Source organism: Dicentrarchus labrax, unplaced genomic scaffold (assembly GCF_905237075.1).
Source record: "Dicentrarchus labrax unplaced genomic scaffold, dlabrax2021, whole genome shotgun sequence".
Taxonomy (NCBI): Eukaryota; Metazoa; Chordata; class Actinopteri; family Moronidae; genus Dicentrarchus; species Dicentrarchus labrax.
This window is the reverse complement of record NW_026136714.1, coordinates 21,803,050-21,820,305: the sequence shown is the minus strand read 5'-3', so window position 1 is coordinate 21,820,305 and position 17,256 is coordinate 21,803,050. Positions and strand designations below refer to the sequence as shown.

Genomic DNA, 17,256 nt, shown 5'->3' with positions numbered 1-17,256 from the left:
TTGTGCACATGCAAAGTGAGAAGATCTAACCTGGCCTACTTCTGCACACTGGGCAATTCCTGTGTTAAGTTGGCATGGGTGTTGGATTCTTTGTTTTAGAAAGTTACAAACATTATCAGACATCAACCTGTCAGTTGAAGTATATCACAGGTAATCACATTAGCAGTGAAGATGTGTTGTGGCTGCAGCTCTGTGGTGTTCTCTAACAGGCAGCTGACCTCACAGCATTAACAACAGCTGTGGCAACAGCTGCCACACAGAGAAAGGACCTGTGGCACATTAGATGCTGTCTCACCATAGAAAGTACTCACACCACATAGCTAAAAGCACAAACATACCAAACATACCAGAGTCTGTCGCAGTCACTTCATGCCGTGCACTTTGGTGCTTAATTAACTGTAATGAAAATTGATACAGCATATTTTCCCTTTACCTTCTCTGAATAGGTCGCTGCATGTGGAATATTGGAGAAAGTGCCCTTTTCTGGTGTAGAAGTCATCTTTTTTTATTTGTTCAGATGTATTTCTTTATTACATTTTGATACCCACTGAAATTCCACTCGGCTGTGGAATGTGGGTGCAGACGACCACGGAGGAGACGACCACGCTCACACTTGTGTCAATCAACACTTATTGTGTTGACACTGTCGATGTCTGCTGAGCAGTGCGGCCGTCCAATATGACCTGCGGCGGACAGGCCCGGGTTCAGTCCCTCACACAGTGTGTGTGTGTGTGTGTGTGTGTGTGTGTGTGTGTGTGTGTGTGTGTGTGTGTGTGTGTATGTGTGATTCTGTGTTTCTGTTCTTGTGAGGACCACAAGTTGTCCTAAAGGTCAAATAATCCTGAAAATTCCTAAAACTGAGGACATATTGCTGGTCCTCACTATGGCTCTTTTAAGCTTAGGACTTAAAATTAGGATCAAGATTAAGATTCGATGGGCATTAGATTTCCAGAAGTGTAAGTTAGAAAGTCTTCACAGGCATAGTAATACAGTGCTGAATGTGTGTGGGCCTCAGCCCCTCAGCAGAGTGGTGCGGGATAGACAGTGGTCGTAAAGGAGCTGAAAAGTGTTTCACACTTGTGCAATAAAAGGCTTGAGTTACCGTCCTGTCAGGGTCAGGAGGCGCAGCAAGCCGGGTGGTGCCGGTGGCCCAGCCAGCCAGGTTTCTGAGGCCAGACAAAAACACCTTTCTCTGGGCACAGGAGCTGGCGGCTTGGCCCCAGCTCAAAACATTCCCTGGTGGAAGGGAGGTTCATTCACGTTTTGGCTGGAGACTGTTTTGTCTAAGATACGCAGAACACGTTTGTAGTCTTTGGGTAAGGTTCGGGGCAGGTGACGTGCGTAGACGCAGAGCTCCATGACTTTCTGAAGTGAAAGTGGAAGGGGATATGTGGGTTTGGAATTGGATTAGTGTTGCTAGACTGGAGTGGGCCTTGAAGTATGTGCCAGTCAGGGTTTTTGTCAATGGTTAGCCTCTGCAAAGTACATATCACTGCATTATAATTGCTGTATAATAATGGCATATATAATGGCTTGGATGGTCGAGGCTGTTAAAATTCCATCTTGTCCCTGAAGACGAGTTAAAAACAGGGTCACAATCATTTTATTTACATTACAAAATTATCAAAAACAAACACACACTTTACGTACTGCAATAAATAAAAATATATTAATAAAAGTTTTCACCAGAAACATTACAGTATGAACAATGCACATTAGAGACAGAAGTCATAGCCAAAGCTGCTTGGTCAGTGAACCAGAGTTAACAGACAGAGGAGTCCACCTGCTGATCCAGAAACACATCAAGATGCTTCCGTTGGGTTACAGACTGACGTCTGGGCCACCGCTTCCCGTCGCTCCAACGTCTGATGCTCCACATGACACATTTGGCACCTCGAGGACATATAAAAACGGTAAAATGTGCTTTACAGTCTTGTAATTCTTATAAACGAATTCAGCCGCGTGGTTCCTTTCCCTGAGAGAGACGGGAAACAGAAAGAGGAGGGGGGACGAACAGACAGGCGAGCAGACGAAGGGTCTCCCCTGAGGAACATTTCTAAAGACAATTTATATATTTTGGAGAGATAAAACATCTGCCTGTTTGTTCTTCTCATAAATTTTCCAGTCAGTTTTACTGGCTTGTCTCAGCCACCGTCTTTCTGTTCATGCTGTGTGTGGGTTCTTTCGTAGTGTGCTCCCTGTCCTCAGCTTTGGACAAGTGCTTCAGACAGCTGCGTTCTTATTGGGTCTTTGAGGGCACCGGAGGCCTGATTCGCCTTTTGCTCTTGCCCTTAAATTTTAGAATGCTTTTGTTTCTTTACCTGCTGGCTACAGTAACTGTTGGATTCCTAAAAATCGCTGCTGACCTTAAATATTCTCCCAGCCAAAAATTATTTTTTGGAGTAGAAAGGAACGTCCACATGATGGTTGGTTTCCTGCTGAAGTAGATTAACTTACCAGCCACATACAAGTTTATCAGCATTTGGCTGACAGTTATTTGGTGATTTTCCCATTTCCCGCTCGTAGCCGACCACTATCTCTGCCTGTTCTTCAGGATGAAGTCCTCCTACTCGATGGAGTGACAGTTATGTTTTTGGGTTCACTTCCAGCCGTTCATTTCTTTTAGCTTGCTGATGCTGGTCCCTTTGATAGGTGTGGAGGGTGGGGGGTTGTAAAGAGGCAGGGTTGGTGTGCTACATTCTCGTGTCCACAGCTTCTCTGTGGGGATTGTCCACACGGTCCGAGACGACTTCTTCTTTGTCTTGTCTGTCTTCTCTTTAGAAGTACCAGGGGACATGGACTGGAAAGGGAACAATGACAAAGCAGGATTAGGGTGACATAAAGGACCTTTGAACTTGACTGACGGGGAAAGGTGCTACTTTATTACAGAGTCAGTTTACCCACTAAATAATATTACCTTCCACTTTCTATCCAGTACATGCAACCCACTGCCCTAAGTCTGACCTGTCCAGATGCCTTTAGCTCTCATTTTTATTTAGATATAATAAATGTAACATACGCAGCAGCAGAGGGTGAAGCAGCTGAGCTTAGCAGCATTTCGTCCCGTCCCTGCATAGCGGTTCTTTTTCGGCAGCAGCAGGATGAAGGACACAGCCAGAGACAGATGGTAGAAGCTGTGGACATAGGCATAGTCCCACTCCTGCAGTGAAGAGAATACAGCATATCCTATTTAGGGTGGTTTAGGTTATTAACATTAATTCATTTCAACATATGAAGATATGTAACTAGACAGCCGACTGCCTTTTAATAATTGTATATTAATGAACAACACAAAATATTTTGTTAAAAGATAATGCTGCACATGAGCAGCTTCAAGTAGAAACTGGTTAATGGATTTATTATATAGAGAGTATCCGTAAACAACGTTGAAATTGATGATCTAGTTAAACAATGTAAATAAGTGAGAATGGAGCCGTATGGCTAACTAACTGAGACATGATCTTCATCATCATATTTCTGAGTTAGGATCAGTTTTACATTGATGATTGTCACCTCAAAGTAGAAGCGCAGCATCAGAGCGAGAGCGCCGAAGCAGCAGCCTGGGCCGACCTGCTGAGTGTACACTGTCTTCTCTGGATACACCGCCCTCAACTGCTTCATCTTCTGCAGCTGAAATTACAATGACACACACAGAATTCAAGACAGTGATTGATGTGATGGCAAGAGAGAAGAGAAGGGGCAAAGGAAAGAGAAGAAAAGTGGGGGAAACCAGGAAACAATGGAAGAGGAGAAGAGGAAATACGGGATGAAAAGAGAAGAAGAACAAAAAACTCCAACTCACCAAATCGGACTATAAACAATAACTTGACATTGTCTGACTTGACACAAGCCCACTCACCCATTTGACAGTGATGATGAAGACAGCTGATCCGATGGGTCCAGAGTAGATCCCATAGCCCCAGCGATCCTGATAGGTCCTCACAGCGGTGGTCAACACTCCAAACATGGTTATACTGGAGCGTTGGGGTTCATCAAAGTCCCCCAGAGCTGGAACAAGGAGACACATACTGCATGTGAGACAAGGGTTTTCAAACCTTTTCATCCAGATACTTCCAGGTGAAAACGTTTTTTATTCAAGAGCCTGGGCACAACAGATGGTTTGCATTGTGTCCATTTTAATGAAAAATCTTCTACATTTTTAAGCTGAGGTTGGATTTGATATTTAGCAGGCCATTTTGCAATGAGTACACCTTCCGACAAAGAGGGTGGACCAATCTGTGAAGTCAGCTATTTAAGCATTTGGCCCTCCACAGCACATGATTTAAAGCCCTTGTTACGAAACCTCTGGCTTAGATGGGTCGGTGGGAGAGGAGCAAATGTATTGTGTGTGTGTGTGTGTGTGTGTGTGTGTGTGTGTGTGTGTGTGTGTGTGTGTGTGTGTGTGTGTGTGTGTGTGTGTGTGTGTGTGATGAGAGAGTAACAGCAAGCATGTCTGAGCACATGTGAGCTCAAAGACACAACATATGTTATCAACAACTGTTACAGCCAGAGCTGGTTGTTTATAACCTTGTGCTTGGGAAGTGTAATTGTTGGATATTAACTACTAATTGGTGTTTTCTTTGATAAAGTAATCAAATGGTTTTCTTTAAGCAAATTCATGCTAGCTTTAATTTACACAAAAATACCTGTTAGCAATTTCTAGGTTTTCAATAAGATGGCTTGGAGCTTCTTTCTCAAGGTCATGTCATGATTATGGACACTGGAAGATACATATAGAGACAATGAACGTGCTGGTACCTGCTGCCACCACTAACTAGTCAAACCGAAACACATTCTGTCGCTGTATGTGTGGCAAACTGTATATTAGGACTTACCTATTAGTGTGACCCACATGGAAAGAGCCGTGCCGTAAACACTGAAGTACTCCAGAATGTCGTACCTCATGAAACACAGGATGGAGAGGCCTGGTCCATCACATGCATGGTAGATCTAAAGAAAGACATCCAAGTTCAAGTCAAAGAGACAGTCACAGGCAAACAACCTTTACACATAGTCCAAATTTCACTTTAAGTTGCACCTATATAAAGTATGTGATCAATAATAGGCGTGTCTTTCCCCTTAAAAGACATATACTGTAAAAAAAAACTTGTGAATTGGGTTGACTGTTTGAGTGTTTTTATCAATAGGGAGTGATGCACAAAACATACACGCAGTGATTTGGAGAGATAGCAAAAAAGTAATTTGTCTAGCAGAAGGTTAGACGTTTTGGCCTTGTGTTTCAATATTTGAGTTTAAGTAGCTCTTAGATAGAGGTAGATTATTTATATTTTTTACTACTTAAAATTCTTGAAATCTAAGCATAAGTAGATTTGATAAATTGTCAATGAAATGCCACAGAACCCCACACTTGCTTCTGGTGAGTTAACCAACAAGAAGGCATAAAAATGAAGATCTTCAAATGAGTAATTTTAAAAAACATGAAATCTTCCTATCAGAACCAGAAACAGTCAGTGCTAATTGATTGTTCAGTCACCAAGATTTCCCTCAAACACCAAAATCAGTGAAGTGCGGGCAACACAGTTTCAATCTCACACATCAAAACATAAGCACATTCTCACCGCAGTGAAGAACATGGTGAAGAAGTAGACCATGGCCTCCATGTGGAAGCCCCTCTTGGCAGCCACGCTGGCTGTAGGCAGGAACACCAAGCTGCTGACTGTAGGAAGCAGCATCTTGGCAATAAAGGCACCCATAGTGGAGGGACAGCAAACACTACTCAGATAGAAACTGTGAAGGCTTGTAGATGAAACAATATCCTTTGAGAAGTTCTTTGAAGTCTTTGAAGGTATCTTATGAACAAGTGAAGAAGATAAAAGTAGTAAAAGTTATTTTCTCAATGAGATATCAGGTAGTAAAGTAGATGTTCTCGGGTCCCTTAGTCCTTAATGAGTGAGTCTAGTAGTGAGTGGATGAGCTAGAGAATGCATATACAGGACACATACACTCCCATGCGGGATGAACACACCCAGCTGTCTTGTTTGGCCCTTTAAAGTTTAAATGACCCCCAGGCTGGCAGGTCCACAGAGGCCTGTATGTGCAGTGTCATGGCTGGGCAGCTGTTGCATACCAGTGTTACATGGGAGGGGCTGCGGACAGGGCAAGTCCTAGCATGTCATATTGTATCCATGGACTATTTCAAGCCACGGTTCTATCTGCTACAAATTAATCTCAGTGATTGGAGATTTTTCCTTCCTGATATGATTCTGATACCTGAAATTTGCACATTTGCTGATACGAGTACCGATCTGATACATATGCATTAAAAAAAATTTACTTTTATTATCTAGTTTGACAATAAGACATTTAGCTAGCTATGGCAAACATTACACTACTGGAAAAATGTCAAAGTACTGAAGGGTTTTGGATGGTCCCATTAACAGTCTGGTGTGTGGAACACTGAATCCCACAGATGATGATCTACACCTGCCATAGGACCTATTATCTCTTTATAGAGGACAGAAAGGAGGAAGATTTTCTCACCAGAATTGATGAAATATATAAATAAGTAATCTTTTGTATACAGTTATGGAGTGTCATTTAGTCTATTTAGTCGGCTTTGCAAGGCAACAAAAGGTAAACTTTCAATTTCTGTCTTCATAAATGTTTGGAAAGATTGGTCTCTTGCTGTTGTTTGTTGACAGTTTGTAGTAATTTTTATTTGTTACTTCCTTTGGGGAGTAGATTTTATGTTGGGCTGCTCTTCTTGTGAATTAAACTAGAAAGCTTTTTAAAAAAAAAAAAAAACGAATAAAACAATATGGTGCTTGATTAGATTAAAAGAAACACTAAGATTTTTGTGCAAATTATATTTTAACCAAGTCCAGAGTCCCACACCAAGTCAACAGATGGAATCTTGTAGAGGACATTAAAACAGCTGTCATGGGTTTCTGTTTGTTGTGGCCATGTGACATGGCATTGAGCCCACCCTGCTGAGTTACTCCCATTAAAGACATACACCCAGCACTGGGTAGGGTGGTAAATACTTGATTGCCCCAAAAAGCAAATTTCACTGCCATTTCAGTTCCAGTTTGAGTTTATTTACTCACAGTTGACTCTGTTGTTGTTGCTCTCTTGGCATTTTGGAAAACAGATTCTTGATCATATTAGGTACTGACCTAATAAAGGCCATTTCCATTCATACTTTATATCATAAATGTAGTTCTGGCCCCAAATGCTGCTGTATTCGAATCCAAAGCCCAGCAAAAACAACACCTCTGCAATACTTGAAAGTGTTCTCACATCATCGGCTCAGTGTGGTTCAACAGCTGAAATGGTCAAACAATCAAATCAATCTACCAGAAACAAACTGTTAAAGGGCATGGACATTCTCATATCCCACTCAGCACATCACATGTCCCAGAAAAAGTGACACATCATTTTCCTATTTCAAAACCTGGACAAATAAAAAATGAGAGCCAGTGTAATACAACAAGACCCAAGCTGATTACACAGAATATAATTTGGGCCCAGTCTGACTCAGTTGTCTGTCAGTTACAGGAATCAAGTGGTCCCATAAAGACCTCTTATATCACTAGTAAGTCTATAGCTAAGTCAAGCTAGTTTGAATGTGTTTAAAAAGCAACAATTTCTTAAAAGTCATAAGTTTCATACAAACAGTGGCCATATAAGGCTTATTTCTGTTTGCCTCCTCTGGGTGAAGCCATATTTGACTCTGTACTGCACTGTTGTTCCCAGAAGGGATTTCTATGGATGTCTTAAATGAGCCCATGATGGTGGGGAGGCAGCAGTTGCCCTCCTCTGCTCTCCTCTCAGCTGTTACACCTGCTCAAGGACATGAGGCAGCGACACAAAGGGTGCAGTATTGCTCAGGGGGTTTCACCCCACGCCTCAGATTCTCAGAGTGTTTCAGTAACCCGAGCTGCAAGGGCCTGATAGTTTGGGAAATGCCGCCCTGGCCTAACCACGCCCTCTGCCGGGAACTTCTCTGCAAATGTAACCTTCCTGTTGTGTTTGAAATGTGTCCGCAACCTTTGTGTCCCCATATAAAACAGGCCTGTGTTTATATAGTATAATAAGATATTGTTATAAAGTAGTTTGTATTTTGTAAGGTGGACATATAAAAACACTTAGCTCAGCATACTGAAATAAGTGACATTCTTGTAGCTGAACTGGCTCCATGGTGGTTGCAGGTCACTTTTAGTGACCTTTGGGTTCCCACTGCAGTACCCAGCAGGGGGTTTGCCACTTTCTGTGAGAAGAATGTGCATGTGTCCAACCCACCTGTGGGCGGAAAGTAATTTGCTACAGTGATGCAGTACAGCGAGTCTTGGTACCACTGTCATTGGCAGCATGAGATAGATGACCTTAGATGACCCCACCCCAAGCCCACACTCACCCTTCAAGACCTGAAGAGGTCCTGGGTCTACTTTGGAATGTACCATGTGAAAGTGGGAGAAAGCCTAGAAGGTTAGAGGCCCTGACATACTCCTCAATGGATGCAGACTTGGACAGCAGGGTGGACAGTGGCTGCACATAGTTCTGTTTATACTTTGTTAGGTGTCTGTGTTTTGGGACATGTACACATGTACAGTCTGTAATAGTTTAAATTCTGGGCTGCTGACCCTTGTGTGTACACTGACATGGAAGATCGATTGATACTGGATTCTTGAGGTCAATACTGGTATAGCTATTCAGGAGTTTAAAAAATCTGATAATGACAAATACCATCTAGAGCCAGTGTTTGGTTTGTCCCTTCTGGGTTAAGGTAGAATTCTAATTTAAACATAACAAAACAACAATTTCTATATTCAGGTGATTATACACTGATGTATATAGTTATATTATGCACATAGTTATCAATATTATATTCCATTTCCAACAGATTCCCCTGAATGTTTAATATCAAGGAACAGAAGGAAATGCTTGTGTGCAAAATTACAATAATTACAAGTGATGTGACTGGGTGGCATATTTAAAATCTCCCCAATAAACCCTGCATTTTATTTAAATGTTTTACTCAATAACAAAATATTTAAGAACTAGTGACAATTGCTGGTTCTAATTAAATTATTTGGAAAAAATATGAACATCTGTTCATGAGAATGAGAAAAATGAGATGGAGATGTGAGATGGGTAAATTAGTCAAATGTTAATTTTCTATGGTGCGTCATAGTAAATTATTACAATCTAACAGGACACACTATTTTCCACCAGTGACTGTCCTGACATCGATATTCACTCGAGTAAAAAGTTAATCTGCAGCATCTCAGTCAGGATGGATTTACGCTTTTAGACTCAGTAAATGTCTTGTTAATCTGGATTTTTGTGGCGGTGAAATGTGAGGACCCTCAGTTCTTCTTGTCCAGGAGAGTTTGTGGCCCGTGGTGACTTTCACCTCAGGACCCCTCAGTCTAAACACGGCGGGTTAGTGTGGGAACTTAGAACAGACTTCCTGGATGCATCTGAAAAAAACACCGGGCTTCCTTTTGATTCAGTAATAAATAGCTGTGACCTCTGACCCTCAGGCTTCTTTCACAAATAATTGGAGGGCAGTGCTTATGTTTCAGCCAGCCAGTCACTCAGGACAAATGGGAACCAGTGTGAGTGGAGCATTTCACCTCAGTTCTGGTGCTATTACGTTGTCAGTTAATGGTCATTTTAAAACCGTGACCGTGTTATTTTTGTTGCTTTTTTATTCATCCGACATTTTATTTTCATTCTTTGTTTTGATTTAGATTCCAATAAAACCCCCCATTTGCTCTTTTAATTATATAAAACAACTTACTAAGCAGGAAATGATATTTTTCCTTCAGTTTCCCTTGCAGAGACTTTTGGCCGTTCTTCTCCTTCATCAAACTTTAATTAAAAGCTAAGCCTTGTTGTTCTCTCGAAGCTGTCGTTTGAAGGATAGTTTTAAAAATCTTAGACCAAAAACGGCTGTCCACAACAGTTTAATGCACATGAGTGAGGTAATGTTTAAGATTATTCAACAAGTCCATCTAAAAACTATTCATAGCGCAAAATTAAAATTATCGCACATAATGGGTTAATTAAGGTGTGGAAACAAGTAACAGCAATATTTTTAGGTTTTCCTTGAAGTAATACTTTGCAATGAAATTAGTTTAAATTGTGTCTGATCATGTTTGACAGAAGTGACGATTCCAACATTTTCATGAAGGAAAAAGTCTGCACTGATAGTTGATCACACATTCACATTCTGTAGTGATTCAACTTGGCTCCAGTTCAAAATGTCTTCCACTGCAAATGCTTCAGAGAAGCTCCCTGTTTCCCAGGAAATGTTCTGAGCTGTACAGGAACTGAGGCGTTTCATCTTTCCAACAGACAAAAAAAAAACTGCTGGTTGTTTGGACTAAATGTAAGAAAGTAGGAAAGAAGCCAGCCGGAGTCTACAATGAGTGGGTTTTTAGTACAAAATGTCAGTTCAGTGCTGATATCAAGGCACTGTATCACCAGAATGAAGAATTTAAGAGCTCTTGCAGAACATTACAATCTCTACATTGTTTAAAATCCACCTGAAGACAGTAGTTCCAGCAGGTAAATGATGTTCTATATCAATATTTGGCTGGACTTAACTATTGCAGAAATACTGATGTGGTTTAACTGACTGAAACCAAACAGCTATGTTAGCCCAACAAAGTTTAAAATAAGGAAGACTATTTTCCCTTTTCTTGTTTGGTGTTCTATAATATGATATATGCGGTCTGTGTGGGCTTACTTTGAAAACAATGGGTGCTGGTGTTCGTATTCACAGTCGTGTTTTGTTGCCCATTAGAGAGTGAGAAAAACTAATGACACTGCATCTACTGCCCCAAACTCAGCTGACCTTCCAGGTTTTCTTCTTTCTTTCTTTAATCTATTTTTCCATCCAAGTGTTTTCAGGAAGAAGTGTGTTTTGTTTCACACGTTTTAGAGTGAAGCTTTTTTTTATTTCATTTCTTTCCTCTTTCTGCGGTTGTGTTTATAACGCCTTTAATTGCTCTTTTGTCTGCATGCGCCAACCCTAATGACTCCAGACTTTGTTTGGCATGCTGCAAATGGGCACACACAAAAACACACCCATGGGAGTATAAGACCTCGTGCAACATATTATCTCTATAGCTTTTTTTTTTTTTTGGCTGTGTTGAGAGCGGTGGGCTTTAATTGGTGGTGATGGTGGGCGGGGCTTATTATTCTGGTCTGGCAGCCTTCCTGGACTTAGTCTATCAGTTTATAAATCTGGCGATGTAGCAGAGCGGCGACTAATGTACCCAACAGACTCACCGGCAGCAGACTTTGAGGAAGGAGAGAATTGGATGGAGGAGGATAAGAGGCCATGAAGGGATGGAGAATGAAAGTCAAAGAGATCAATACATACGCATTTGAAACTCCAGGACCTGGATTATTAAAATGCATCAGTAACCAGAAGTGTTGCTTAATCATCAGGGACTGAAATCTTAAGGATTATAACATACACAAAGTCTGTGTGAATGTGTACTGAGCAGTATACATAGAACAGAATTAAATGAGAGATAAAGAAAGAGAAAAGAGAGTAATTGAGAGAACAAGTGCAAAGCTGCAAAGAGACAGCTGTAGAAACAGAGAAGTGAAGAAAGGAGTGTGACTGAAAGAGGAGAGAAAGAAACAGAAATAGGAAGAGAAGGAGGGGTGAGAAAAACAGCAGCAGAAAAAGATAGAGAAAAACATGAGAAAGAATAGAAAGAATTGTAATAAAGCCAGAGGGTGGGAGACAGACAGACAGACAGATGAGGAAAAGAGGGGAAGACGACATGGTGGGCAGACATGGTGGTCCTGAGACGTCTGCTTGTCCTCCTCTCATCATTCACTCTTCTCTCTTCGCCTCTCATTCCTCCGTCTGAATCACTGTCCTCCCATCTGTTTCTGGCTTCCTCTGTGTTTCGGAGAAGGAAGATTCCCGGTTCACTATCGATTAAAGAAGTATTACACAAAACACAAATTATTTCTACGTCTACTTAATTCAAACTGAAGACAACAAGAATTTGGTATTGATGTGAAGAACTAGTTCTTAACTCCAAACGGTTCTTTATTTATGATAACTGGGTTTCATCAAGAAACAGGCTTTTACATTCCACTTCACAAATCCTGAAAGGGAAGTCAGTCAGTGCATTTACAGTTGATTGCCATGCATGCTCCAGAGTGTTCATATAATAAGGATCATATAATAAGACAGTGACATGTAACCACTGAAACAAAATAAGTAGATTCAGGGAGGAGTAAGTTTACAAATACAACATTTTGATGTCCCCAATTATAGTGATAACTAAAGCCTGGCATATTAATGGCTCATATTAGCTTATATTAGCTTTATAGTTTCTAACTCAGTGTGTATGTAGTGTGACTATTATATAGATAGTCTACTATAGAAAACTGACATATACATAACATATATTGGTCACACTACATGAAAAAAAATGTTTTAAGGGATCCTCATTACAAAGTTAAATTAAAATATTTATATTTTGTGTTTATGTTAGAAAATTAGTGGTGGACAATATATCTTATATAACTCAAATATCAATATGTCCTTCGAGCTCCCAGTCCGGGTACAGTCAGCTAATTGGACCGCTAACTAGCTACTGCAGCAGCTAGTACAGTAAGCATATGAAACATGTTGCAACAGTCCCCGGATACTTTCGTCCTGGTAGCAAGGCGCAGCTCCTGAACGGATTTTGACATTGTTTGTGTTTTTCTGCAACTAATGAAAAGTGGGTCGCCAAAGACTCTTCTCAGCGGCTAACGATTAAGTCGACTATTAGGGGGCAGCCCTACAGGAAAGAAGTGGTAAAGTAGTAAGGTCCGCCTCTTGCTTGATTTAATGGATTGTCTGGGCCAAGTGTGACATTGACGGGCAGCGTGACTGTGTGCCTTGCGCTGTAAAGATGAAAATATTTTAACTTTTATGTGCGCCTAAAAACGGCTAGAAAACGCAACACGAGAGCGGAGTGCGCGCCAGTCACGTACCATAGGAAAATAATGGTTTTGCAGGGGACGTGTTTCTGTGTGATTGGCCCCTTATGTCTGCCATCTCACTGGAATACCTGTGTCCACTGGCTCTTCATACTGAGCTCGTGTTTATGTATCCACTTCACCAGATTGTGCAGGCTCAATGGGGAGTTGGCAGCATTTTCTCATTGCGAGTTTGTATCTGTCTATAGATGTAAATTATGTAAATATGATTTTTAACCAGCTTCTCTAGTGGCAACTTGATCAAATCTCCTATGGAGGGCTTTCATCTTGTGTAAAATACGCCATCTACTACCTGTTTCTGGCATCTTTTCCTTCTTTCTTCTTTCTCTACTTCTTAAACTACTCCTACTTTATGATGGCATCTGTCACCTGTTACCATCATCAGACTTCATCAGTTGAAGGACAAAAACACAAAATTCTTCCTGGTTCTTTCCACAAACATAAAATAATAATTTTACCTTAATTTTCCCATTTTGCTGTGTAAGATTCAGGGGCATCTAGCTGTGAAGTTGCAGATTACAAACATTTGAATAGCGCTCAGCCTTCCAAGCATGAAAGAGACACTAAGGTGGCCGTAGAAAACACAAGGCCAGTGTTTGTTTTTTTCCATTCTGAGCTACTGTCGAAACGTGGCGGTGTTAAACACTGGACTTTAAGACATGAAGTGAGAAAAAAACGGAAGCAACAAAATATCAACGCTGACATGAAGCTGACTGGGGAATCAATAATTTTGTCATTGTTTTAAGGACAGTACAGACATTAGCAACAAAATGAACCCATCAATACTCTTTATTTATTGGCTCCAAAAGGAAACCCTTATCCGTGCAACCTGAGAGAAATGAATGAGAAAGTTTCCTCCGGAAACTGATGATTCAGCTCATTATGGAGTCAGAGGACCCGAGGGAGGAGAGCACTGTGGGAAATACTGAGTTCTCCTTCTTCAATCTGTCTGTTAGTCTGTGTCTTTGTCAATTTGTTTGTCTGTCTTACAGAGTGACACTCTTCACCCCATGGACAGATTTATAAGGAGAGATGGAGGCAGACGGCAGGATGGGATAAAATTCAAGTACATTTAGACATAATATTAACATGTAAAGTTATATAAAGTTTGTATCTCCAAATGTGCTTCAGTAGACTTGAGATGCTACATTAATAAACACAGTCTGATTTAGAGAAAACAGTCAGAGAGAATGAAAGAGCAGCCAGCCAGGGTTGCTCCTGTTTTTTTTTTCTCTAACTCCTCTGATCCTCCCACCTTCTCCCTCTGCTGCCACTCTGCTGCTCCTGCTGACTTGGGAGGAGGAGGAGGAGGAGGAAGAAGAAGAGGGATGCAGGGAGAGCACACCTTACCTCCCTCCCTCCCTTCCTCTCTTTCTTCCTACCTCTGTCTGTCTCTCCCTCTTCACTCCACAGCGACAGCAGCACTCACTAACACACCACAACACACCACCGCTGTCGCTGGCACGCTAACACACACACACACACACACACACACACACACACACACACACACACACACACACACACACACACACACACACACACACACACACACACTGAGCGGCATCCTCAACACAGACAGAGACGCCCTTGGACTGCTGCAGGCGAGGTGAGTGGGTAAATATTTGAAACCTCCTCTGTGTGTGTGTGACTGTGTGTATAGTGTGTGAGAGTTTGTGTAAGTTGTGTTAAGTTTGTGTGCTTCATTGTGTATTTTGTGATTCAGTGTGTGTGCATGTTCTTGTGTGTGTTCATGCACGTGTGTGTCTGTGTTGGCTGTTTGCATGTCTGCATGTGCTGGTGTGGTTTGCATCTGCTCTCTGTCTGTCTGTGTGTGTGTGTGTGTGTGTGTGTGTGTGTGTGTGTGTGTGTGTTTTACGAGGTACACTAGAGCCAATGAGACTTGTTTTGCACCAGACCAAAACAAATCCACAAAATAATGCTGACTCTCTTTCAGAAGTGTGTGTGAGTTTGTGCATGTGTATGTGTGTGAAGAGGCCAGTCTGTCTGGAAACTTGTCAGCTGTTGGGAGTGTGTGTGTGTGTGTGTGTGTGTGTGTGTGTGTGTGTGTGTAAACTGGTGAGGTAGAGGCTAACATTCGTGCCAGTGCTACTTGTCAAACTGTGGATTAGGGTTTTTGTGGTTCTAAACTCTTTCAGAGAATTACAGGATAGAATCTCCCCACATTTTGCCTGTTGAGTTTCACTTTAAAAACTTACTAAACTTACTCTTAATATTATAAAATATGTCATCTGTGTACACAAAAAGACTAACATCAAGGACATTGTGGGTCAATATTAAAGTTAGGAGTCACTTCAGACTTTGGAATCATTAAATATAAGATGATATCTTATATCATTGACTCAATTATATACTTAAAAAACACTTTGGTTAAAAAGAGTTTGTTAGATATTTAGGTTACATACAACCAGAACTACACTCCAGTTGCCAGTTTATTGGGTTCACCTAGCTAAAACTAATGCAGTCTGCAATAAATTCTACCTTCATACTTTCCAGTAGGCCTATGCATTGTATTGCATTCTCAGATAGGTCTTTTCAGTAAATTGTGACCAGTATCATCTTCTGTCCTATGTGTCAGTTCTGATACTGAGTCTAAAAGTGGCTGCAAGCTTTACAGTAAAATCTTAAATGATTACGCTGCTAGCCGCATGACAAGCTAACCTGAAACTTCTTCACAACTGAAAGAATAAATGTAAGTGGAAATCTGACAAGTAGACTTGGTTGCACTTCACACTGTTTGGCTGAACTTCCATTTTAGTTTGTCACTGTAAAATTAATAAATGAGTGCAGTACTGACTATCAAATGTTACTCTTACAGCCAAAGGGCATACACCACCCAAAATCTGTTTTTAGTATGAAACTACTCATCCTATGTAGACTTAAAAGGTGGCTGTAAACAGCTTGGATTCAGACAGCGAATTCTATCAATCACAAGTTTTATGTATAGCAAAACATCCATAGAAACTTCTCAAACCACTCTTGCAGCATAATCCACTTTGCCGCTGTCCATGTGTGTGCTCTGTACGTTCCAAACAGTTGTTGTTTTGCCTAAATATAGCTAAATACACTGGTTGCGCCTGGGCAAGTATTGCAATACAGAAGTATTTTCTCTTTCGATTTTCTGTCGCTGAAGTTAACATTTCTGCAGGGGGCGCTCTTACCCTGCATTTATTGAGACTACTACTTACAATAACATAATTTGACTTCAGTTTATGGACAAAACCATTTTCATAATGAATATACATAAAGACTGCAGTCATTGTGGAGTGTGGAAATAGGTAAAAGTCTGTGCATTTTTGCAGTGGCAGCATTGTGTGCTTTACCACTGTGCTATTAAACTGCACAGACTTGCTCCAAGAAGTCTGGTGGTCAGACAGCCCACTAATGGGCTCACTTGCCTTCGCAAAACCTGCTCGGGAGTAATTTCGTTTTTGTTTCATTGCGAGTGAATGTGACACAGATGAACGGAGCTTGGTTGTTTTCCTGGGAAAGCCAGCCCTGAAGACTGAATCAATAAATAGGTCAGAGTTCAAGTGTGAGCAATCTACCCTGGCTTCTGTTTGCCTCAGGGGCAACTAAACTCCGCTGACCTCTCCTCAACTTCTCAGACTGCCTTGCGTACGCGTCCTCTGAGTCTTTCCTTCTGTCACTTTCTCCTTCTCACTCTGTCGCTTTATCCATCAGCATCTCTCAAACCAATTCAGTTCAGTTCATCTGTATAGCGCCAAATCATAACAGCAGTTGTCTCTGCACACTTTTTTAAAAAGAGAGTCTAGACTGTACTCCTTATAAAATTATTTACAGAGACCCAACAATTCCCATCTCTTTATCTGTCTGCCCTGTCTGTCTTTTGGCTCTCATGGTCTTTCTTTGTATACAAGAGGCCGAGGAGAGCACCGATCCATTTTCCACTTTGCATGTGTGCTTGAGAGGAGACTGCCACTGAGGAAAAAGAAGAGTGTTGGCTCATGGAAGCAACACTAATCACCAATATGTTATATCACTTTTTCATGTCATAAATATTGAAAAACATTTAAACTATGTTGTGGTTTTCATACAAATCTAATCAACAAAATTGTCTCAACCATCTAACTATCTATCTCTCAAATGAAACTATGCATATTACTATTGTGACTTTCCATAACCACCATGTGACTGCAATGTCCTGTGTTTAAAGCTGGCCTGGAACATTTCCTGTCCTTCTGTCTTTCCTAGCTGTGAACTGCTGTTTTAGTAGTTATCGCTTCT

At 41.1% G+C, this 17,256-nt stretch overlaps 2 protein-coding genes across 4 annotated transcripts in view; one reads left to right on the top strand and one right to left on the bottom strand.

Annotated features, from left to right (window-relative positions):
* adamtsl2 (ADAMTS-like 2) overlaps positions 1-17,256 on the top strand; it is a 46,621-nt gene that overhangs the window by 1,824 nt on the left and 27,541 nt on the right. Inside the window, exon 1 of one of the 3 annotated variants that reach the window (XM_051422192.1) lies at positions 14,326-14,604. The exons of 1 other annotated variant lie outside the window; for it this stretch is intronic. The gene's annotated coding sequence lies outside the window, so the exon portion shown is untranslated. Of the gene's footprint in view, positions 1-14,325; positions 14,605-17,256 lie in introns of those variants that run through there. One more of the 3 variants, XM_051422191.1, reaches the window with a different exon arrangement.
* mymk (myomaker, myoblast fusion factor) lies at positions 1,581-6,028 on the bottom strand. The gene is made up of 6 exons (XM_051422197.1): positions 5,580-6,028; positions 4,836-4,950; positions 3,860-4,008; positions 3,514-3,630; positions 3,020-3,160; positions 1,581-2,800 (listed from the first exon to the last, which is right to left on the bottom strand). The coding sequence occupies exons 1-6, from the start codon at positions 5,712-5,714 to the stop codon at positions 2,600-2,602; spliced, it is 858 nt and encodes a 285-aa protein (XP_051278157.1). The 5' UTR covers positions 5,715-6,028; the 3' UTR covers positions 1,581-2,599.